General features: G+C 59.5%; 3 protein-coding genes across 6 annotated transcripts; 1 reads left to right on the top strand and 2 right to left on the bottom strand.

The window, feature by feature from the left end:
• Positions 1-1,699: 1,699 nt before the first annotated feature.
• Positions 1,700-3,041, bottom strand: LOC120411159 (nucleoplasmin-like). Its single transcript, XM_039564360.1, has 5 exons — positions 2,978-3,041; positions 2,681-2,763; positions 2,479-2,598; positions 2,294-2,387; positions 1,700-1,983 (listed from the first exon to the last, which is right to left on the bottom strand). Exons 1-5 carry the CDS (start codon positions 3,039-3,041, stop codon positions 1,898-1,900), a joined length of 447 nt encoding a protein of 148 aa, XP_039420294.1. The 3' UTR covers positions 1,700-1,897.
• Positions 3,042-3,801: 760 nt separating this feature from the next.
• On the bottom strand, positions 3,802-7,155 carry ADRB3 (adrenoceptor beta 3). 3 transcript variants are annotated; one of them, XR_005603557.1, is made up of 3 exons: positions 5,866-7,155; positions 4,782-4,965; positions 3,802-4,559 (listed from the first exon to the last, which is right to left on the bottom strand). XR_005603557.1 is itself a non-coding variant. In XM_039564340.1 (2 exons), exon 1 carries the CDS (start codon positions 7,122-7,124, stop codon positions 5,862-5,864), a length of 1,263 nt encoding a protein of 420 aa, XP_039420274.1. In that variant the 5' UTR covers positions 7,125-7,155; the 3' UTR covers positions 3,802-4,965. The 3 variants fall into 3 exon arrangements, 2 of the variants coding, with proteins under 2 accessions (XP_039420274.1, XP_039420273.1); XM_039564340.1 differs by having other exon boundaries at positions 3,802-4,965; positions 5,862-7,155; XM_039564339.1 differs by having other exon boundaries at positions 3,802-4,965.
• Positions 7,156-14,885: 7,730 nt separating this feature from the next.
• EIF4EBP1 (eukaryotic translation initiation factor 4E binding protein 1) lies at positions 14,886-19,500 on the top strand. Of its 2 annotated transcripts, none has more exons than XM_039564362.1 (3): positions 14,886-15,104; positions 17,828-17,998; positions 19,147-19,500. In XM_039564362.1, exons 1-3 carry the CDS (start codon positions 14,957-14,959, stop codon positions 19,176-19,178), a joined length of 351 nt encoding a protein of 116 aa, XP_039420296.1. In that variant the 5' UTR covers positions 14,886-14,956; the 3' UTR covers positions 19,179-19,500. The 2 variants fall into 2 exon arrangements, with proteins under 2 accessions (XP_039420296.1, XP_039420295.1); XM_039564361.1 differs by having other exon boundaries at positions 19,144-19,500.
• Positions 19,501-21,718: the final 2,218 nt, after the last annotated feature.

Genomic DNA, 21,718 nt, shown 5'->3' with positions numbered 1-21,718 from the left:
GGCGGCGCCGGGAGCGCCCCGGGAACGGCGGCGGCACCGGGGAGGCACCGGGGAGGCACCGGGGAGGCACCGGCCCGCCCCTCTCGCGAGAGCGCGGGGAGGGCGCGGCCTGCGGCGGGCGGGGCCCGGGCGCACAGGTGTGTGCAGGTGTGCATGAGGGAGTATACATGTGTGCACAGGTAAGTACACGTGCGTGCGAGGGTGTATACATGTGTGCACAGGTGTGCATGAGGGTGTATACATGTGTGCACAGGTAAGTACACGTGCGTGCGAGGGTGTATACATGTGTGCACAGGTGTGCATGAGGGAGTATACATGTGTGCACAGGTAAGTACACGTGCGTGCGAGGGTGTATACATGTGTGCACAGGTAAGTACACGTGCGTGCGAGGGTGTATACATGTGTGCACAGGTGTGCATGAGGGTGTATACATGTGTGCACAGGTAAGTACACGTGCGTGCGAGGGTGTATACATGTGTGCACAGGTCTGTACAGGTGTGTGAGGGTGTATACATGCGTGCACAGGTGTGTGTGAGGGTGTATACATATGTGCACAGGTAAGTACAGGTGTGTGTGAGGGTGTATACATGTGTGCACAGGTGTGCATGAGGGTGTATACATGCATGCACAGGTGTGTGCGAGGGTGTATACATGTGTGCACAGGTGTGCAGGTGTGTGAGGGTGTATACATGCATGCACAGGTGTGTGTGAGGGTGTATACATGTGTGCACAGGTGTACATGCGCATGCAGGTGAGTACAGATGTGCACGGGTGTGTACAGGTGTAGGTACAGCTGTGTGTGGTTTGGTGCAGGGCTGTGTGCGGGCATTCCAGGCTGCACAGGTGCCTGTGAGAGCAGACAGGTGTGGGGGTACAGTCTGTGGGGTGTACAGAGACTGTGAGGCCGAGGGGGTTGACGTGTGCTGGAAGCCCCTAGGTGAGCTGATGCAGCCACGCTTTCACCACACGTCCCAACAGCTCCCTAAAAGCTCCACGGTCCAAATTTGCATCAATTGGGTTTTTAGACCAACTTCCACACCCTGTCTGCTTCACCCCGGTGTCTGCAAGGGGTGTGCACACCCACCTCAGAGGCGGCACTCGGAGACAGACTTGGAATAAAGGCCTTTTGGTCAAACATTTGCTGCTGAATGCAAACCACACAACCAGCCAGACCCGCTGTTTTTTCTGCTCCAGGAGGGACTTCAGCAGCCCAGCATCAGCAGAGAAACAACCCCCCACACCCAATAAATAAATTCCCATTTGCCGGAACCTCCTCCCAAGATACATCCTCAGATCCCACCTCAACTGGGGGAAGTTGTACTTATTTTAAGCTGTTGCCATTAACACAGTTATTATGTTATTTATCATGGTATAGGTGTGGAGACAGCAGAAGACGTAAATAATTAAAAGGTAGTTAAGGAAATGCTTCCTCCTGCCCTTTCTCTGCCCCTCAGATAACAGGGCCTCAACCAGGCACCCGAGGACCTCACTGGGGCCCTCACACCTGTGCTCACTGACTGAGTGCTCAAGTCTGTGCTGCTTAACCCTCACGGGATGAATTGGGTGCTTGTGGGGGAGCTGATGGGGTGCTCATGCATCAAATAATTGGTCACTTATGCACAAAAGGGCATTCCTGCATTTATTAATTGGAATTTGCCTGCGCAAAAAGGCAGGAGAGGCGGAGCTGTGCCTGGGGGAGCTGAGGGGACCAGCCCGAGCAGGGGGAGGCACAAGCAGAGAGGAGACAAGGGGTGACACCCAAACCCGGGCAGTTTGTGTCCCTTTGCAAGGATCCACCGCCCTTGGCACAGGGCATTGGCAGCTCCCAGCACAGGCTGCTCCCACCACCACACCAGCTCCACTCCAGAGCCAAAGTCTTCTCCAGGCTGCCCCTGTCCTATGAAGCTCCATCATCGTCCTCATCACCCACATCTTCCTCCAAGAGCTCTTCCTCGTGGGTTTCAGACATGGCATCATCTTCCACTGGGGAGAGGAGAGGCAGGGCTGCAGCAGGGGTGGCCCTGGCCCGCCAAGAGGGGGGTGAAGCCCCCCGGCTGCAAATCCCACCCCACACCGGGAGTGGGAACACTGCCACCCTCCCACTCCATGGCAGCAGACCAGGAGCCGGCACTGACCTGTCCAGCCTGCAACTGCAAACAGGCGCTGATCCCCCCCGAGCAGCCCTCCCTCCATCCCCGGGGCAAAGCAGCGAGCACGAGCTACCAGCAGAGATGCTGGGGGACCCCGGAGCACCCCCGAGTGATCCCAGAGCCCACAGCTTGATGACACTCACGGGTGACGAGCTGCCCGCTGAGATAGACTGGCCCAGCTCCACACTGGAGCACGAAGGTGACGGGAGGGACGAGCTCCAGGCCTTTGAGGCTGATCTGCAAAGAGCCGGAGCTCAGAGACCCGCGGCCCCAGCCTGAGATGACGCCGTCACCCCTGGGCAGGGGCTGTGAGTGGGGCAGCCCTTACCATGGGGAGCAGCGAGCTCCGCAGCGCCGCGATGGGCACCGGCTTGTGCTCCCCGGAGGCGTTTTTGGAATCCACAGCCACCACATGCAGCTCGTCCCTGGCGTCAGCTCCCAGGCAGATCTGCAGGGCCGAGCAGAGAGCCCATGGCAGGGAGCCGCCGGCCCGAGCGCCAGCAGGTCCCCGGGCGGGGCTCGGCTCTCACCGTTCTCAGCAGCACCAGGTGATCCAAGAAGTCGTCATCCTCCTTCACCACGCAGCTCCGGGAGCCTGTGCCCAGCTGGCAGCCTGGGAAACACGGCGGGATCTGTGCACGCACAAGCTGCCCCCTCCCAAAAGCAAAGAAAGGTCCTCCCCCCACCCCAAAACACAAGGGGGGCTTTCCCGGGTGCGCGCTCAGTGCAAAAGGGGCAGGCGCACCCAGCCTGGCTGCCCGCAGAGCGGAGCCACCATGCCCAGCTCACTCCCACCAGGTCTCGTCCTGGGGCTCACAGCTCCGTACCCCACAGCGCAGCCACGGGCCGATCCTCTGACAGTGACCGGGAGAAATCAAACGAGCTGTTCATCCTCCACAGCAAATCCAACACCAGAGACAGCAGCACCCACCGAGCAACGAGCCCCTGCCCTCTCACCGACTGCTAATAAAGGAAAGAGGGGTCCCGGGAGGTGCAGGTTGGGAATGCACTGCAGGTGTGGGGGGGTGGAGGTGGCATCAAAGCACCCACCACCCCCTCACACCCCCAGCAGCACCTACAGCCCACCTGAGCACACTTTAGCTTGATTAGAGACGAGGCCACCAGCCCTGGCAGTGAGACCACCGGTCCCTGGGACCCCTGTTCCCTGGGCCAGCCCCACCCTACCCTCCACTGCTTGGGAAGTTACTCATTAGCTGCTGGGATCGGGGACGAGCCCCCCGAGTGTCACTGGACAGGGATCTGAGGCTCTGAATTGGGAACACTCCCCGAGCTGCATTTTCTCTCTTTATTTAGTTATTTCATCACTGCGGGGTGTTAAAAGCAAAACACTAAGGAAGGATCCCAGCAGGGCAGACCCTGCAGCATCCCAGGTCCCGTTCCTGTGCAGCAGCTGGGATTCCCCTGCACCAGAAGGTGGCACTTGGCACCTCTGACAGTTCTGCCTGCCCTTTTGGGGTGTGGGAACATGTGGCAGGGCTTAGGGGCTAGCACCAAGGCACACCCAGCGCCCGGCTTTTCTCCGGTACCCACAGCCCCGGGAGGGGGGATGGACCCCCCGAACCTCAGGCAGGCACCCAGGAACAGCACATGGAGCAGCACCCTCTGCTCGGGACAGATTTGGAGGCACCACAGAGATTCGGAGGTTTATTTCACACGGCAGGAGGGACAAAAACCAGGACAAAAACTGTACAGTCACTGCACATACTGACACCAACTTAGGCCCAAAGGTGCTGCGTGGCAGCGCGGTGTGGGCAGAGCACGTCTGCACATGTGTGAGATGAGAGTCCACCTCCCGTCCCCGAGCGGCACGGACACAGACATCTGTCCCAAACGAGAGGGAGAAACTGCCAGAGATCTGACAAGACCGTAATTCCCTGGCTTTGGAAGTCCTCCGGGCTCGGAGCTCCCCTCATTCCTCTGAGCTTTTCCTTTGCTGAAGGCATCACTGCAGCTCCTGGAATTGCACCCACCCCTGGAATGCAGCAGCTGGGGCAGGGATGGAAATCCTGGGAAGGGCTTGAGCGTGCAGGAGGCTCTTCTCTCCTTCTCAACAGACGGTCCAAAACTGGCCAAGCCTGGGACGACAGGGTCCTTCGTCCTTCAAGAAAACAGAGCTGGCGGTCTCCACATCCCACTGCCAGCCAGGAACACCCCAGATGGGAGTTTGTTCCCTGTCCGCACATCCCTGAGGCTGTGCTGCCCCTTGGCGAGCAGCTCCAGAGCTTTTCCCCAGCTCCAGGTCTCCAGCACCAACGGCACGAAGGAGCTGGTGCTGTCCCAAAACCACCAGCATTCCCAAGGGAGATCCTCCTCCTCTCTGGGTCAGTGTGTGCACTGGAGGGTCCTGCCAGCACCGGCACCCCTGGTGCTGCTTCTCCAACCCTGGCCCTGCAAGAAGAGGGTGGGAGGTGACACAGTGTCACCCAGCAGGCTCAGCTGGGGACAGGGACCCGCAGCCACCGCCCCGGCAGGCACAGAAGGGATCCAGGAGCACCATGCACAAGGTGTGGAGCTCCAGTGAGCCACCGAGGCAGCAGCCCAAGGAGGGTTAAAGCTCTCGGGGCAGCGGGGAGGTGTCGGCAGCTGTAGCCGGGCTGACACCGGACTCACGTGCCCGAACCCGGGCAGCAGCCTGGGGCTGGCCACGGGCTGTGGTCCCCGGGGAAGGCGGCGGCCAGCGCGGGCAGAGGAGAGGCCGGAGGGATGATGACCCGGCCGGGAAACACTCTCCTCCCAGCTCTCGGCTGATCCCAGTCAGTCGGACGGACCCGCGGGCGTCTCTCCGCCAGCAAACCTGAAAGAGGGGAGCACAGGGGGTGAGAGGCCAGATCCTCCCACCATTCACCGCCCCGTGTTCCCAGCACGGGTGAATCCTTCACAGGGAATACCTCTGGCACCTCTATCTGGCTGCCCGCGCAGTCTGGCAGGAAACCTCTCCTCCCCTCAGCCGTCAGGAGGGAAACGCGGTTAAAACCCACAGTAACCAGAGTAACTCCAATTTTGTCATACTAATAAAAAAACCTCAGTGTGGAAAAAGCCCACCCTACAATTTGGAGGTGTAAATCGGTGTCAGGGTGCCGGCAGGGCAGAGCCACAGCATGGGCGTCCCCTGCCACCCCTGCCAGCCCCCTGCAGCCTGTGGGCTGCCAGCTCCGGGAGCGCATTTCCCATCACGGGACGGAGCAGGATGAAATTAATTCCATTCCCAGATTTACACCGCTGGAGGGCAAAGCAACCTGCTGAGCCCGGACTGGTGACGGCAGCCGCAGTGCCTCGCTCCGGAGGGGGTCCCCGCGTTTTCCTTCTTTAGCAGCACAAAGTGGGACCGGCAGGAGAAGGGGGAATCCCAGGCTTTGGAACACATTCCTGCTCAGCTGGTTTGCTTCACCACCCGTGTTTCCTTTACCCAGGAACAGCAGACCCGGTCCTGGCGGGCTGGAGTGGGACTGGTTGCGACCCCAATTTTGCAGCCCAGTGGAGGGGCCAGAGTTTTAGGGGAACATAAAGGAAGAGGGCGGTGGTTCCCAGTCCCACACCCCAGAGCCTCTGCCATGCACCTCGGAGTCTGCCTGCTCCCCCAGCTCTGAACTGCGCTGTCAGAGCACCGTCCCACCACTGACACCCCCTCCCCACGCACACCCCAAAGGGCTGGACCCCCCTAGCCCCTCCCGAGCAAATGCCTACAGGTACCTACTCATCAGGCTGTGAGCTCAGTGCGGGCTGCGCGCCCTGCAGCCGGGACTCGCCCAGGGGCCGCTGCCGGTGGCCACTGCCCTGGGGCAGAGGAGTCTCCTCTGTTCTGCTGCCGCTGCCCCGAGCCTCGCCGTCCTCCCCGGGGCGCCCGGGGGCCGCCTTGCTGTCCTCTGCAGGGCCCCCCTGAGGGCTGAAGGCACAGGGACAGCGCTGCAGGTCCTGTGAGACGGCGTGGAGCCGGCGGTCGGCACGGCGTGGGCAGCACAGCAGCTTGCGGAAGGCGCTCCTGAAGTCGGGGCTGCGGCAGTAGATGATGGGGTTGAAGGCTGAGTTGATGTAGCCCAGCCAGTTGAGGAAGAGAAAGAGCTGGTCTGGCACCAGTGACCGGCAGAAGACCTTGATGATGTTGGCCACAAAGAAGGGCAGCCAGCAGAGGGTGAAGATGCCCATGATGATGCCCAGGGTCTTGAGTGCCTTGTGCTCCTTGATGGCCAGCAGACGGGAGGGCCGCCTGCGCCGGCTGCTCCTGGACGTGGGGCTGGGGGGCTCCTGCAGGAACCTCACCTTGTCCTTGCCGATGAGCTGGACGTGCCGCGTAGCCACGGCAAAGACTCGGACATAGACGAAGATCATGACGAGCAGGGGCACGTAGAAGGAGATGGTGGAGGAGATGATGGCGTAGGTCATGTTGGTGACAAAGTCGCAGCAGCGCGGGTCGTCGTAGCAGCGCGCCGCCTGCTCGTCTGCCCCGTCCCGCCACCAGTGGTTCATGATGGGCAGGAAGGAGATGAAGGCAGAGATGGCCCACACCAGGCACACCACAGCCCGTGCCCGGCCCTTGGTCACCAGCGCCTCGTACTGCAGCGGGAAGGTGATGGCGAGGTAGCGATCCACGGCGATGGCACACAGCGTCTCGATGCTGGCCGTGACACACAGCACGTCCAGCGAGGTCCACAGCTCGCACACCATCGTGCCGTAGGGCCAGTGGCCGCTCAGCAGGATGGTGGCCCCTGGTGGCACCACCAGCAAGCCCATGATGAGGTCGGCGCACGCCAGCGAGGTGATGAAGACGTTGGTCATGGTCTGCAGCCGCGGCGTCTTGGCGATGGCCACGATCACCAGCAAGTTACCGGCCACGATGACCAGGACAGTGAGGCTGATGGCGGTCCCCAACAGCCACTGCCGGCCCAGGCTGCCGGCCCCGCTGCAGTTCCCGGAGCCCCCCCAGGCGCTGCCGTTGCCCGCGGGGAGGGGGCTCATCTCGGCCGGGCTGGGGGCGCCGGCCCCGCGCCCGCCGTGCGCTCCCCGCCGCGCTCCCGGCGCAGCCCTTGGGGCGGACCGGCGGGGCCGGGTCCCCTCCGCGCCGGAGGAGGAGCCTTTAAAGGCGCGGGGCGGCCCCGGGCTGCCCGCTCCGGAGGGCGAGGGAAGGGGAGCGGGCGGCGGCACCTCCTCCCCCGGACGCGCTGCTCCGGCCCGCCCCGCTCCCCTCGGCATCCCCGCCGGACGCCTCAGCCCCTCGCCGTGCGCCCCTCGCCGTGCGCCCCTCGCCGTGCGCCCCTCGCCGTGCGCCCCTCGCCGTGCGCCCCTCGCCGTGCCCTCCCGCCCTTCTCCGTGCTCTCCATCCCCTCACTGTGCCCTCCAGCCCCTCTCCGTGTCCCCAGTCCCACACACCTGTCCCTGTTCTCCACGCACCCTGCACCCTGCCGTGCACACCATTCCCGCACTGTCCCCTGGTCCTTCCCTGTGGACCCTCACCCCTTTGTGCCACCCTCACCGTGCCCGTCCCCATGTGTCCCTCTCCGTGCACCCCTCGCTGTGCTCAGACTCTCCCTGGGCAGGACAGACTGTCCCTGGTGGGGACAGTGACACCCCTGTCATCCCCCTGCCCCAACATCAGCACAGGGCTGGCAAGGCGACACCCCGCTTCCAAAGATGACACCCAGGGCCACAGTCACCATTTCACTTCCATATTTATTGCCTGAACCTCCTTCCCAGTGAATGGGGGAGACCTTTCTTGCTCCCCCTCCTGAATTTGGGTGGATGCTGGTGTTTGGAGACCCCCACCCGCACTTCCTGCCCCTCTCCCTTGGCACTGGGGAACCACCCAATCTCTGGAGGGCTCCACAGCCCATCACTGTTCCCAGGGCCCCTGGGCAGACTCCAGAGTGGATCATCTTTCCCTATCAGTTATTTATACAAATACTGGAACTTCTAAGACAGACAGTCTCCAAATGTGGCAGTTTGAAGTTTCAGCCAAATGGGGGAATGTTGACAAAGACGGAAAAAATATGTGTAAAAATGATCTGGTTGGCATTTCTTCCCATTCATGAGCTATGAAAGCAGAGTCCTGGTTTTATGAGCTTGATCTTTACAAGGCTGTTTTGGATTTTGTAAGCCCTCAGCCAAGGGCTTGATCCAATCTCACTCAGCTCCCCGCCCCGGCATTTGCTGCTGGCTGGGTCCAAGCAGGGAATTGCTGTTCACAGGGCAGTTTGTCCTGGCCCCGGAATGGCACATGGCACAGACATGGCGTGTGCAGGGAGGCTGTCGTCTGTCCAGTGTGGCTGCACCCCCAGCTCCAGAGGGCACATGGAGCTGGATTTGTGTCTGAAAGTAAAGATCTGAGGGGAGGTCCCTGGATAATGAGGGCTTTGGGCTTGGCTGTGTGGAGTTGCCAAAGGCCGGGCATGGGGCAGGATGCCCAGCTCTGCCCCTACCCTCCTGAGTGACCAGGGGCTGCTGGCTTCCCGTCCTTCCCTCCGCTTTCCGTCCTCACCTCTGCTTCCCATCCTTGCCTCCACTTCCCTTGCAGCCCCAGTTGCCCTGCAGAGCTGGGCTCTGTGCTGGCTCCCAGACACCAGAGGGGCTGCAAGACCCTCCCTAGGCATTTTACAGCCTGTTTTCCTGCAGACAGTCCCTCATGGCCTTTTTGGGCCCTGGAGGGAGCTCCCCCTGCATTCCGAGCCACGGACAGGCACACTGCCCACGGCAGGACAGACAGCCAGGCACTCCCGAGGGGCCAAGCAGGCATCCAGCCCCATCCTGGTGTCTTCTCTCTGGAACTCAAATCAGCACCACTCCCGGACAGGAGGGCTCAAAGCCCTGCCCCATTCCCAGGGAGCAGACAGGACTGGGGAGAGGAAGGGAGAGTCCCAGGCCTTTCATCACCGCAGGGGAAGTAACGTGGCTCCGTATCTTTGTCCCAGTTTTACAGCTGGAAAAGCTGAAGCAGAGATGCTGGGTCTCACCCAGCCCTGACCCCCATCCCTGCTGCTCCAGAGCCTTGATCCAAGCCCCCACAGGGATGGAGACCATCCAGCCCAGGGCTGCCACCAGGGGAAGCATCCTCTTCCCTTTCCCACCACAGCCACGGGCCAGGACTGCTGGCCCAGCTCTACCTGCACAGCCACTGGCAGTGGGGGAGGCAGAGCCAGCCCTGGCAAAACGCCACAGGAAGCCAATGGGTCAAGTGTTGCTTAGAAAACTCTGGGAAAATATGTTTATGCCATGGATCAGAGCAGCTCCTCTGGCTGTTGCTACAGAATAAACAATGGGTATTTAAAACTACTTCTTTACACATAGAGAATTGGGATGAATTAGGGGAGATCCCTACTTGGGGAGAGCTGGGATGCAGATGGGAACTGGCACCTCCTTGCTGGGCAGCACATGAAGTTCCTGGTGCCCACAGATGTGTTCGGAGAGAGGAAACAGATGCCTGAGCTGATCCCAGACACATCTGAGGGCACACAGGCTCTGCTTGGTCACAGAGAGTGAGGGGTGAGAGCTCAAGTAGCAGCTATGGATAAAACAAAAGCTTTTTATAGCTGGGAGCTCGCTCCCTCCCTGGCACGTGGCCACATACTCGCCGGTACAGGACATGAGATAAACCCATCACACGGTGGAGTCACAGTGCTGTCACTGCCTGTGGCCACACCAGCGTCCCCCTCTCCCCTCTGCTTCAGCTTCGAGCAGAGGGTCCAAAACCAGCCCCAGTGCAGCAGGTGATGGTACCAAAACTGCCCACGAGCCCTCAAGGGGTTTCACCTGTCCATCACAAGGGAGGACACCTGGGGATAGCACAGGACATGGATGAGGACCATGGGATGCTCTTCCCTCTGCCTAAGAAGGAGATGCCCAAGGAGAACCATTTTACCCCAAATTCCCTCCCCATGGAGGGAGCTCTGGACTCGCTGGGATGGGCACAGGGCCAGGCTGGGCTTTGGGAATGGGTCCTGCTCTGGCTGTGTGTCCACAGAAGCGATAGACTCCCCTGGACTTTCAGAATAGTTTCCATATCAGATCCACAAATCTTGCTTTGAAGTTGTTTGGGATTCTCTGTCACCACATTTCCTCATCAGCACATAAACAGGCTGTGATGAAGCTTTAACCCCTGGGTACTGCCTGTCCCAGGAAGCCTGCAGGAAGCTCCACATAAACTCTGGTCTCCATATAAACCCTCCTCCCCCGGCACAGGCGGGCACGGCTCTGGGAGCTGCAGCACTGTCAGCCAGGGCTTGGGCAGGAAGTGAAAAATCTCTGTGTCAGAATAATAAAAGGCACTAAAAACGTGCTGTTTCACGGACTCTAATACAAGCTGCTGTTTTTAGCGTGTGGGTTACCCAAGGCGTGCTCAATATCCCATGGCAAATATCCCACGGGCAGCGTGTATCCACATTCACGGGGTTCAGGCAGGGTCTGTGCTGTGCGTCGGGGGTGCTTTACCCCCTGTTGCACGTCCAGTAGCTCCCCTGAGCCGGCTGCTGTCCCAGCACAGCTTCCCCATCACCCAGGGGAAGATCCCTGTGCCACCCCGGCGCTGCCATCCCAGCCCGGGGTGAGCCCTGGATCCTGAGGAGCTCCAAGCTCCCACGTCTCAAACACTCACATCCTGTTTTCCAGGCGAAGCTCCTGGGAGCTCCTGCCTCGGTGGTGATGAAAGAGGCAGCGCGGGCACCCGGGAGGTCGGAGCCGGCCCAGCCGGGGCTGAGGTCACTCTGCTCCCTGTTTATCAGCCCGTTCCCACAGGGTTTTGCCCTACGGACACACAGCTCGGCAGAAGGAGCCGTGGTGTCCTTCAGAGGCCGGGCAGGGCTGGTGGGACCCCTGTCCTCGCCTGGGGCACCCTGGGGTGAACAGATGGGGGCTGGAGGGGTGGGAAACCCGCCACGGAGAATGCAGCTTATGGCCACCGGCATCGCTTCCGAGGAGAGGAGATGGAGGCACGGATCTGGCTCCGGGGCCATCCTGCCGTGCCCAGAGCAGGCAGTCCGAGACCAGGCACAGCCACTCGTCACCCCGGGGCTGCAACTCTTCCCGAGGCCACGGCAGCAGTGAGAGAATGAGGGAAAGGGGCATCGAGATCCTGAAACCCAGCCAGTGACAAAGGCTGCGCTAAGGCAACCCCAGGTCCTGCTCCTGCCCCCCAGATCCCTGCGCAATTATGTTTTCAAATTAAAAAATAAATCATAGTAAAGCTGTTTTCTTTCCGGTGTTGTTGAGAAGAAAGCCTCCTACAGCAGCAGCAGCAGCAGGGCAGTGCCTGCAGGCAGTTATTCCCAATTTCTGACATTTTTATCACGCCTTGCACCATGGTTTCATTTCTGACAGGTCCCATCTCCCTCCAGCTGCAAGTACCCAGAGAAAGGAGAGTCCTCATGCTGCCATCACGACCTACAAACATTTTACAGATGTTTTCACAGCTCCTTTCCCATTGTTTCTGGTTTTCCTTCAGCTGTTGCTAAAGCAAACTGGGGTGGGGGAAGGAGGGAGAAGTTTGCAATAACACGGGTCCAGATTTCACAAAAAGTGTGGGAAGTGTCGAGAAAAAACGTCAACAACAGAAATGACCTCAGGGAGAGCCGAGCTTTCAGGCAGGGCTTTCGGAGGGAGAGAGGAGCACCCTGCCCGTGGGATTCCCAGCTCTGCCCCAAAGCGAGGTGGGAGGGAGAGGGTCCAGCCCTGCTTTGGGGAGAGAAGCTGCTTTGGGGAAGCTGGCAGGGATGAGGGAGCGAGTGCCAGCAGCCCCGCGTGGAGCCCCCTGCCAGCCCCCCCACCACGGACACCGGGCCGCCCGCTGCCTCCCCCTGCCCCTCCTCTGCCCCCTGCATGCCCGGGCACCCTCTGCCAAAGCTCCCGGCTGTGCCCCCACTGCCCAACAGCACCCATCCCTGGGCCCCTCCTGGGGCTGACACCAAGCTGTGTTTGCTTCCAGCCCAATGTTTGCAGGGAGGAAAACCAACAACAACGAGGAGGAGGAGAAAGAGGAAGAGGAGGAGGAAGTCAAACACTCCCCCTCCGGCTCTGGGTATGGGTGCCACGGTGAATCCCATGCCACAGAGGCTGTTGCTAGCAGGTGTCAAGAGCAGGACCCAAAGAGCACATCCCAGGGTTGCGTTTTGGGGTGCTGAGCACCCCCGGCAATGCCAGGGGCGTCCCAGTCAGGGTTTCCTGCCGAGGGCTGGGGCCAGCGGAGATGGCCTTCCCAAAGGCAGGATGGGCTTGTTTATGGGGCAACTTTTATCTGCACAAACAGCCCTTGGGCGGGCAGCGGGGATGTGGCTTTGTCCGGGTTTGTCCTTATCGCCCGCCGCGATCGGAGGGGAATGTAAACACAGACGGATGGGGTGGAAATGCCGCGGCACCGGGACATCCTCACTGGGATGGGGTCCATCATCATCCCGTCCTTCATGGGGCTGGAGTGGGGTCCCCAGGCCTCCATGGGAGGGGTGGGGTGCAGAGAGGGCTGGGGATGAGCCTTCCCACGCGGGAGCCACACGGACAGGAGGTGATGGATGGGGCAAGATGAAAGCTGCCAGCCCCCCACTGCCCACCAGGCAGGAGTTTATCCTTCCCTCGGGTTACCTTTTTCCTGTCTCAGCAAACCCTCCTGTAATCACAGCCCAGTCGGGATTGGTGGGGCCGGTGATGGCAGGGCCAGGCAGGAGCTGCCCCTGCTGCCATCCCCCAGGGCTGCTCTCACATCAGGGACAGGGGCATTTCATGACTTATAAAACACGTTTTCTTCCCCAGGACCCTGCCAGGGGAGTGAGTCCTTCACCAAAAGCCACCCCGGCTCAGCTACCAGTGATTCAAAGCAGGTCAGAAGCAAAGACAGTGCTGGTGGAGAGACGGACACCTCGGAGAGGCACTTCTGCTCCCGATTTAGAAGGCAATAATGCGATAACCTCGTGTCACATGAAGATGACGAAGGGCTATCCAGCCCTGGGAGCTGCCCATGGAATGGGCAGATAAAATGCCCTGGAGAGGAACATGCTGTAATCGGAGGGTGCTGGTAGCAGGAGAACACCCAACGCCTCTTCCCTGCCTGCAGCAGCTCCCGGGCAGTTGGAGCTGGGCAGGAGAATCCTGTTCCCTGTGTGCTGCCGGGAGCACCGAACTCCAGCAGGCACCGCGATGGTGACACCGTGGTAGGGCCGGCCCTGCTCTGCCCCAGCCAGGATGTGCCCTTAAACCCTGACCTTCCCCCAGTCCTTGACCCCATAACGGTCCATTCTCCAGCAGAAGGAGGAGGAGGAAATGGCAGCGGCTGCCTCGCTGGGTTGGGGGTCACTGCTGATGTCATTTCATGCCGGAAATGTTGTTTTCCTGCCCCAGTGCCCAGTAATCGATTCAGCAGCTGGCACAGGGCGAGGGCTGCCTGCCAGGCACCACAGCCTGCCTGGGCTCCCGAGGGGTACCACAGCCTGCCTGGGCTCCCGAGGGGTACCACAGCCTGCCTGGAGTCCCACAGGACCCTGGGGGGCAGAAACACCCCTGTCCATACCCCAACCTGGCAGGAGACCACTGCCCTGGACACCGAAATGCTGCCCCATAGGAAATGCTCAGAGATGCCCTGGGGACCCCCAGCACCCCGGAGCGGGACCGTGGCTCCGCAGGGATGAGGCTGGCCCTGGCCACGGTTCGGAGCAGTGCGTGGCTGCCGAGCTCCATCTGTCGGAGCCGGGCTGTTGGTTTGGGCAGGACGGGGCTGGCTGTGTCCCACCACCGCCCGGAGCAGGAGAGCAGCCTCAGGCCCCGGCCCAGGGACAGGCACTGCCACAGCCTCGGTGACCCCGCCGTGCTGCAACACAGGCGGAGCGCTGCCGAAATGCTGCTGGCATCTGCTGGTGTCTGTGCCGTCATCCGTGCTGGAATCCAGCCTGGCTCCCGGCATCCCGGCCGTCAGCAGATGTCAGCACCGGACCGGTGTCCGGTGAGGGTCAGCAGAGCCCTGTGGCCACGGCTGGGGGGACCAGGGAAGGGATGAAGGGCTTCTTCTAGAGGGTACTCGTGAGCAGGGTGGTCCCAAGGATGCTCTGAGGGGTTTCATGCCCGGGTTTCATCCCTGGGTTCCCCAGCCTCCCCCGTGCCCAGCCCAGGGGTCCCGCCCAGCCGACCCTGCGCCCCTCCCACCACAATTCAGCCTCTCTTTAAAACTTTTCTTTTATAAGGTATTAAGACAAACCCTATTTTTCCACAGCTCCAGGCCCGGCAGCCCCACCGGAGCATCCCCGGGCACACGGCGTGGGGGATGCCGGACCCGTGTGTGGCCCCCGGCTCCTCCCGCATTTGTTCCCGGCTCCTCGGGGGAGGCAAAGCCATTTGGGATGGGGTCTGCCACCCAGCCGGGCGGACATCTGTCCCCGCAGCGTTCCCACGGGGACCACCCGGACCTCCCAGGGCGGCCACCCGCGTGGGCAGGGGAGGGCACGAAGGGGCAGCGCTGCCAGCACCCCCGAGGGCTCTGTGGGCTCCCCGCGTGGCGAAGGGCCCGCGGCACGGGAAGCGCGACCCTGGAATGGGGGGCACGGCCCGAGGGTGCCCCGGGGGCAACGGAGCACAAAAGGGGACCCGGGGTCCCTTCGGGGGTCCCGCCCAGGCCCCGCCCAGGCCCCGCCCAGGCCCCGCCCATTTACCGCGAAACCCCGCCCCGCCTGCTTTGCATAGCCCCGCCCCCTCCCGGGCCCGCCCCGCCCCGTCACTGCGTGGCCCCGCCCCCTCCCGGGCCCGCCCGCCGGAAGGGGCGTGGCGCTGCCCGGAAGCGGCGGGCGGGCGGCGGCAGCGCCGGTCCCGCTCCCGGTCCCGCTCCCGTCATGTCGGGCCGCTGCTGCCAGGGGCAGACGCCCAGTCGCGACATCCCGGGCCCCGGCAAATGCCTCGCCCTGCCCGACGGGGCCCCGCTGCCGCCCGGCGACTACAGCACCACGCCGGGGGGCACCGTGTTCGGGACCACGCCGGGCGGTGAGCGCCGGGCCGGGCGGGGTCCCTGCGAGGGGGGACTGGGCGGGCCCTTGTGGGGGGGAGCGGGGAGGTCTCACCTGGGGAAGGGGCTCGGTTGGAGCGGAGGGGGGAGCGCTCCCCTTCTGTCCCGGCAGGAGAACGGGGAGTCCCCGCTTTGTCCCGGGACGCAGCGGAGGTTTGGGGGGGCTGGGGCAGCAGGACAGCACCTGCCCAGGTGTCCGTGCTGGGGAAACACGGCAGCGCCTCGGGAGCCTCGCAGGGAACAGCCTCGGCCTCCCCGTGGTTACTGATTAATTCTAATCTCTAATATTTGCTGTTTTCTTTGGCAGTCAGCAAACCCTGGGGCCTTTTTCTTTATTTCTAATCCCAAATTGCTCCAAATTCTGGAGGCACAGCGCTCCGCTGCTGCAAACAGGCCGTGGGCTTGTTCCCTCTTTGTCTGCTGCGACGTCCTGTGCAGCCTCAGGAAGCTGCCGGGAGAGGAATCTGTGGGGATTTCATCCTCAAGTAAGAGTAACAAACCGATTATGCTAAGGGCTCCTCCATCAGAGAGGTTTTGTGTCCCCATCTCCTCCTTGGGTGTTTAATTTTGGCAGTTTGGCCCCGAGAGAAGTGGCCGCGGTTCCAGGTGATGGCACCTGGCACAGGGTCAGTGTGGGGAATTCCAGCTGCCTCTGGTGCCCCTGAGCCGGGGCTTGGGGTGATTTTTTTCCACATCCTGTAGAATGCAGGTCACTGCCTCCCTGCCCAGGTGGATGTGAGCAGCAGGAATGATGAAGCCGTGCCTGAAGTTCAGCCAAAAGAACAAACTGTGGGAGGGGATGGAGGTTTTGTTGGTCCCTCGGATCTACCACAGGATTCCAGGGGTTAAAATTCGGAGAGAAGGGGAAGTGACACTGCTGACTGACTCATCGGGGTTTGTGTGTGCAGAAAAGCTGAGGTTTGGGGTTGTTTTGGCCATGTGTTCCCTCTGAAAGCAGGAGATCGCTGCAGGGATTGTGTTGGGGTGTGGGAGACTTCCCCAGCGTGGGTAACACAGCAGAAATGAGCAATTAGCGGCACGCAGTAATGAGCCCTCCGGGGCTGTCAGCTCTTGTTCCCCGGGGACTTGCCGAGTGTCGGCAGCGAGAGGAGAGGCTGGACCGTGTTTGTGGCCGGGGTGTGCCCACCTGGCAGCGCTCGGGGCTGTCCCGGCCCGTTTGGGGACAGCGTGTGTTGCCCGGCCCTGCTGCGGCATCACCCCGCTGCTGGAGGGAGGGAGGATTCGGAGCTGCTGGAGGACAGACACGCAGGGCTGCGTGTCTGACTTGTGGTGCTCTCAGGGAGCCGAGCATCCCGTGGTGGGTGGGTTTTCCTGCTAAATACACCCTGGCCTCCCTGGCAGCACCGGGGAGCTGCTGGGAACGTGGCTTTGGGCGTGTGAAGGAGCTTCTTTGTGCCTGGGGCAGCCCAGGCTGGGTGTCCTGCCCAGGGTGTCCTGCTCCAGCTGTCCACAGGCCCTTTGCTTTCGGGAGCTCTGGGCATGAGGTTGTTGGAGGAACATGGAAGCTCCGTGCTCCCGGTGCTGGTACATGAGCCGCAGTTCCAGGAATCCCTGTCCTAGTCCTGCTCCCTGAGCTTCCCAGGAATTTAACACCCCTCTCCCAGCCAGCTGACTGTTGGGTTGGATCCTTCTCCTGAAACAACTCAAGTTCAGAATCATCAGTGAAAAGTTTTTCAGTGTTTTGAGAACTCCCTGGCAGAACTTGGTTGGAACACAACACCCGGACATGTTGTTTTATGTATTTATTTTATATTTATAGTGTTCAAACCAAAGGGAGTTGATTGTTCCAGGACAGATGGTGACGGGAGCTGTTTGCCCACATGTGTGTACTTTAGTTAACGCTTTTGGGGAGGGCACAAGGACAAGTTCCTTTCCCTCTGGCTGGAACAGGAGCAGAGCAGGACCTACCTGATCCAGAGGGGTGTGCAAACACTGTTTTGGGAAGCAAACACTGTTTTCCAGCACTTCCTGGGTTAAGGCTGTGGGCTGTTTGGAGGGATCCCTTTTCTGTCTGTGGTTTTTGAGCTTTTTCCATGAAATTCCTTTATAAGGAACAGGGTGTTCCGTGGTGTTCCTAGAAATCCATGCCCAGAGGCTCGATGTGGTAGGCTGGAGCTGGGTGGTTCCTGGTTAACCCTTGGAGCATTAGCAATCTGTGTAAGCCTTGAGCAAGGTGTGTGTAGCTGCTGCTCCGCCAAGGGACATGTCCGTGCAGGAATTCCCGCTGGGCAGCGCTCAGAGGGACACGGGCCTGCCACATCCTGTCCCCTGGTGTGTATTCACCTGCAGGTTCAGGTGGGATGTGGGTTCTGGTCGTGAGTGGAAAATAAATTCAGTTTTCTGTTTGCTTTGTGGGCTGGTGTGACCTTGAGCAAGGTGGAAGGGGCTGGATCTGCTGCTTCCAGCCCCTGCCTGGGGTTTGGAGTCCTGTGTTGCTCTGGGCAGCAGCTGGCAGCGTTTGGGTACCTGATGCCTCACCTTTAGTGGCAGAAATGGTGACAATGTACCTGGCTTTGGGGTGAGGTGATGCAGACTGAGCAGTGAAGCACTACATCACAGCTATCGCTTAGATACCCGAGAATCCCTGAGTGGTTTGGATTGCAAGGGACCTTAAAGATCATCCAGTTCCCCACCCTGCCCTGGGCAGGGACACCTGACCATGTTCCTGTCCCCCGCCCAGGTACCAGGATTATTTATGACCGTAAGTTCTTGATGGAATGCCGCAATTCTCCGGTTGCCAAAACACCCCCCTCCGACCTTCCGGACATTCCAGGCGTTACCAGCCCGAACGTGGAGGAGTTGAAGCTTGAAAACCACCATGTCCAAAACTGTGAGGAGAAAGTGAGCGCAGGTAAGCGCAGGCAGCAAAACCCCAACAACCCGTGAGGTGCACTGCTGGTTCCTAGAAATTCCAGAGCTGGAGTGGAGCCAGGAGATTCCCGTGAACTGTGGTCAATTCTCCAATGACTTCTTGGAAAGTCAGAGTGGGCTCGGTGTCACAGGGTAACAAGGTTCTTGTAGTTGTTTGATCCTGCTGTGGGCCCCAGCAATGTGACTTTTGCAGTTATTAGGTGTAATTTGATATAATTCCCATTAATTCAGCATTTGGGAAGCTGCTGTTGGATTAGGAGCCCTGTGGAGAGCAGAGGGGCAGCTGCTGCTGCCTCTCTCCCTGTGCTGGGCAGTGCTGCAGCTGCTTGGAGTTTCAGGTTACAATTCAGAGCAGGATTTACTTGGGTTTTTAATATCAGCCTGAGTTGTAAATTCCTCCTGCCTGTTTCTGACCCCATTTTGTGACAGGGACACTTCACTGAGGCCCTGCTGCAGCAACACAAGCCAATGTTGCCTTTGAAGAATTGTTTTAAAGTTATTTGAGGTTATTTCTTGAAGCAACCAGAACCCACCAAGTGCAAGTATTTATCTTCTCTCTAAAAATAAAGATCTGAAGGCTCTTATTCTGTGCTCACTCCAAGTAAAATCTTTCTAGAGTCAGGATTGCCTTGTGCCTGACACACTGTTGTGACCTGAAGTGGCTCACTGGGCTCCCTGGCACCCTGACATGCAGGCTGGGTGCTGGGTTGTGGCTCCCAGAGAATCCCTGTCCTCGGGAACAGCTCCTGGCTGCCCTCGCTGGTTCCTGTCTGGCTGTGGGAGCAGCTCTTGGGATGATGAGTGTGAAATGTGCCTGTCTGGGTTGTCCCAGCGACTGTCCTCATGGTGGTTCTCTACATTCCTTGTTAGGAGGAAATCCAGGCTAAGAATAAATTATTTAAAGGGCATTTTCTCTCCCTCTGCTTTGGTGGATCCCCCAGAGCTGACACCTTTACCAGAGCTTCACAAGATGGTTTTCACACCAACCCTGATGCCTGAATGCCGATTTTAAGCCCAAACGACCCCATTTCTGAAGCACAGCCAGCTGCCAGTCGCTCCTTCACTAAAATCTTTGGTATTTAATGTGGAACTCTGAGGACTCACCTGTGCTTTTGTCCCTCCCAGCAGGTGAGGAAGAGCAGTTCGACATGGACATCTAACGCACCTGCCCGGAGAGTGCTGATCCAGTGAAGCACCAGGAGTTGTCTTGAGGATTCCCACCAGCCAGGCTTACAGCAGCCCATGCCTTGAGTGCCTTCCTGCTCCTGGGAAAGGCAGATGATTCCCTCGGGAGAGCAGAGCGTGTCCTGTTCCAGGGGCCGGGTCTCGGAATGCTGGAGGAGACACTCTCACCCCTTGGTTTTGGTTCCAGTTTTATGCTTTTGTTAATCATTTTAATACTGTAACAGTTACAGAAATGCAATATAAGGGAGAAATAAAAAATCATGTGGAGTCTCCTCGTGTGGAGATGAATGCAATAAATGTGGCTTCTGTCCCTTATTCCATCAAGAAGCTGCTGACCTGAGGCATTAAAATGGGTCAGGTGCTTCTGTGCCTCACCCTCAGGTACCCCCTGTGCTGCTGGGGCTGGGCTGAACACCCCTGTGTCCCACCTGGTCCCTGGGGCAAGTTTTGGTCTGCCAGATCTGTGACAGAAACTGTCCCCTGAGTGTTTCCAGAAGGCTCTGTCACAAGGTGCGTTCTCTTGCCTGCCTGGCAGGGGGCCGGGCTCAGGCTGCAGGTGGGAATATTTGGGATCAGTTCAGCTGGAAGCACTTGGAGGGTCCCTGACTCTGAGCTGGGGAAAGGAAGGAGCCTCCAGCTTCTCTGCTGCAATTCCTTCTTCCTGGCATGTGTTTGCCTGGGTTTGTGATCCTTGCTGAAATTTCCATGCTGCTTTACCCTCACTTCTCTTTTCCATCATGTGGTGGGCAGGGAGAAGAGCTTTGGGGAAGAGGGTTTCACAGGGAGGTTAGAAACAAAGTCTGTCAGGCTTCGAGAGGGGCGTTTTCAACCAATAAAGTTAATTTTGCCGTGGGAATGTTCAGATTGGGTCCCCAGAGCAAATATCTTCATTTTTAGCCTCAGTGAGGTTTGATAAATACGGTCTGGACAGTCTGTAAGACACATTGCTGTGCTACTGCTGGGGGGTGGGGGCAACCTCAGAGGAAGAGAATCCGGGGCACAGCCTGAACTTCAGACTTCCTAAACCACAAGGAGCGTCTGTGCAAATCAGGTTTGGTAGATAGCATTTAAATACCTGCTAATGAAGCTCAGTGGTGACATTATGATATGCAAACCCTCAATAATGAGTAACAGAACAAAGCAATTGCTGCAGATAAACATGCATTTCTCTAGGATAAGATTTAAGGGTTTCTCTGAAACCTTAATGGGAGCAAATCCAAATTTATTGCCCTCAGGTGTGACTTTATCAGTCTCAGCTGCACCAGTTACGTTCTGATGAGGGTTTAGAGGGGAGCTGCTGTAGCTGGGACAGACCTTTTTCTGTGTTAAATTGGTGGTTTTGATTAAAAATGGCACTGCTGGGCTGTGGTGCAGCTGCAGTCCAGCTCCTCATGTCCTCAGAGCCCTCCTGCTCCGGTCACTGCTGGCACAGCAACCCACAGCTGCAATTTCCGCAGGGGCAGCATCAGTTTTTGGTTTAGGAAAACTTCCCATGTTGATGGCAATTTCCCCAAAGCTCCCCTCCTTCGGGGGAGACTGAAATAGCCGTGACAGGCTGGGGAGGGTGTGCAGGGACTGAATCCGGGCGCTTGTGCTGGGGCTCGTTCTCCTGCTCTGTCCGGAATTCTCGCTCCAGCGTGGGTTTACAGTGGGAAGGGTTGGATCGATGGAACCCCTCGGTGGGCAGGTTTCCTGGACAGGGACCTCTCTCGGCAGGGAAGGGTTGGATCGATGGAACCCCTCGGTGGGCAGGTTTCCTGGACAGGGACCTCTCTCAGCAGGGAAGGGTTGGATCGATGGAACCCCTCGGTGGGCAGGTTTCCTGGACAGGGACCTCTCTCGGCAGCGTTGGGTGTCGCCGTCCCCTGAGCTGTGTGTCTGGGCAGTGTCCCACTCTGTCACCCGGGACTGTGGTTTCGGTGGGAGACACGGTGCTGGTGGCCCTGGGACCGCCCGGAGGTGTCATCCCAAGCTGAGGGCTGCACATTCAGGCAGTTTGGGGTAGAAAAGAGCCGATTTCAGCCTCGACCTGCCATGGCTGTTGCAGGAGCAGGAGTCTTGTGGCGTTGAGATTTGGTGCCGGTACGAAAGTGGCTGCCTGGTTTTTGGGGGTGTCAGGTATTGCAGGTAATGCTCCTAAGCGCCATTCCCTCCCACCTGTAGGAGAGGTAACACGTGCTGGAGGTGTTAAGTGCTTTGTCTATGCCCCGGCAGCTTTGGCAGCTTTGCATCGGTATCTGCTGCTTATGCAGATCTGGGGAACATCAAAGCACCAGGTGCCTCCGACAGCGATTCGTGGCTGATAATTCGGAGGGAGGACACCCTGTGAAACACCTGGCCAGGTGTGACCAAGGGTCCGGCCGAAATGGTCAGAGCTCCTGCTGGGTTCTCGGTGCAGGGCCCTGGGGCCATGGGCACATCAGGGCAGTTGTGGGGGGCAGAGAGAACCGTGACCAAAGCAGTGGATGTGATGAGGTGATGTGACACCCGTGGACATCTGCTCTGATGCAATTTG

This window comes from Corvus cornix, chromosome 22, assembly GCF_000738735.6.
Source record: "Corvus cornix cornix isolate S_Up_H32 chromosome 22, ASM73873v5, whole genome shotgun sequence".
Classification (NCBI taxonomy): Eukaryota; Metazoa; Chordata; class Aves; order Passeriformes; family Corvidae; genus Corvus; species Corvus cornix.
The sequence above is the reverse complement of the archived record's forward strand: the minus strand, read 5'-3'. Positions and strand labels throughout refer to the sequence as shown.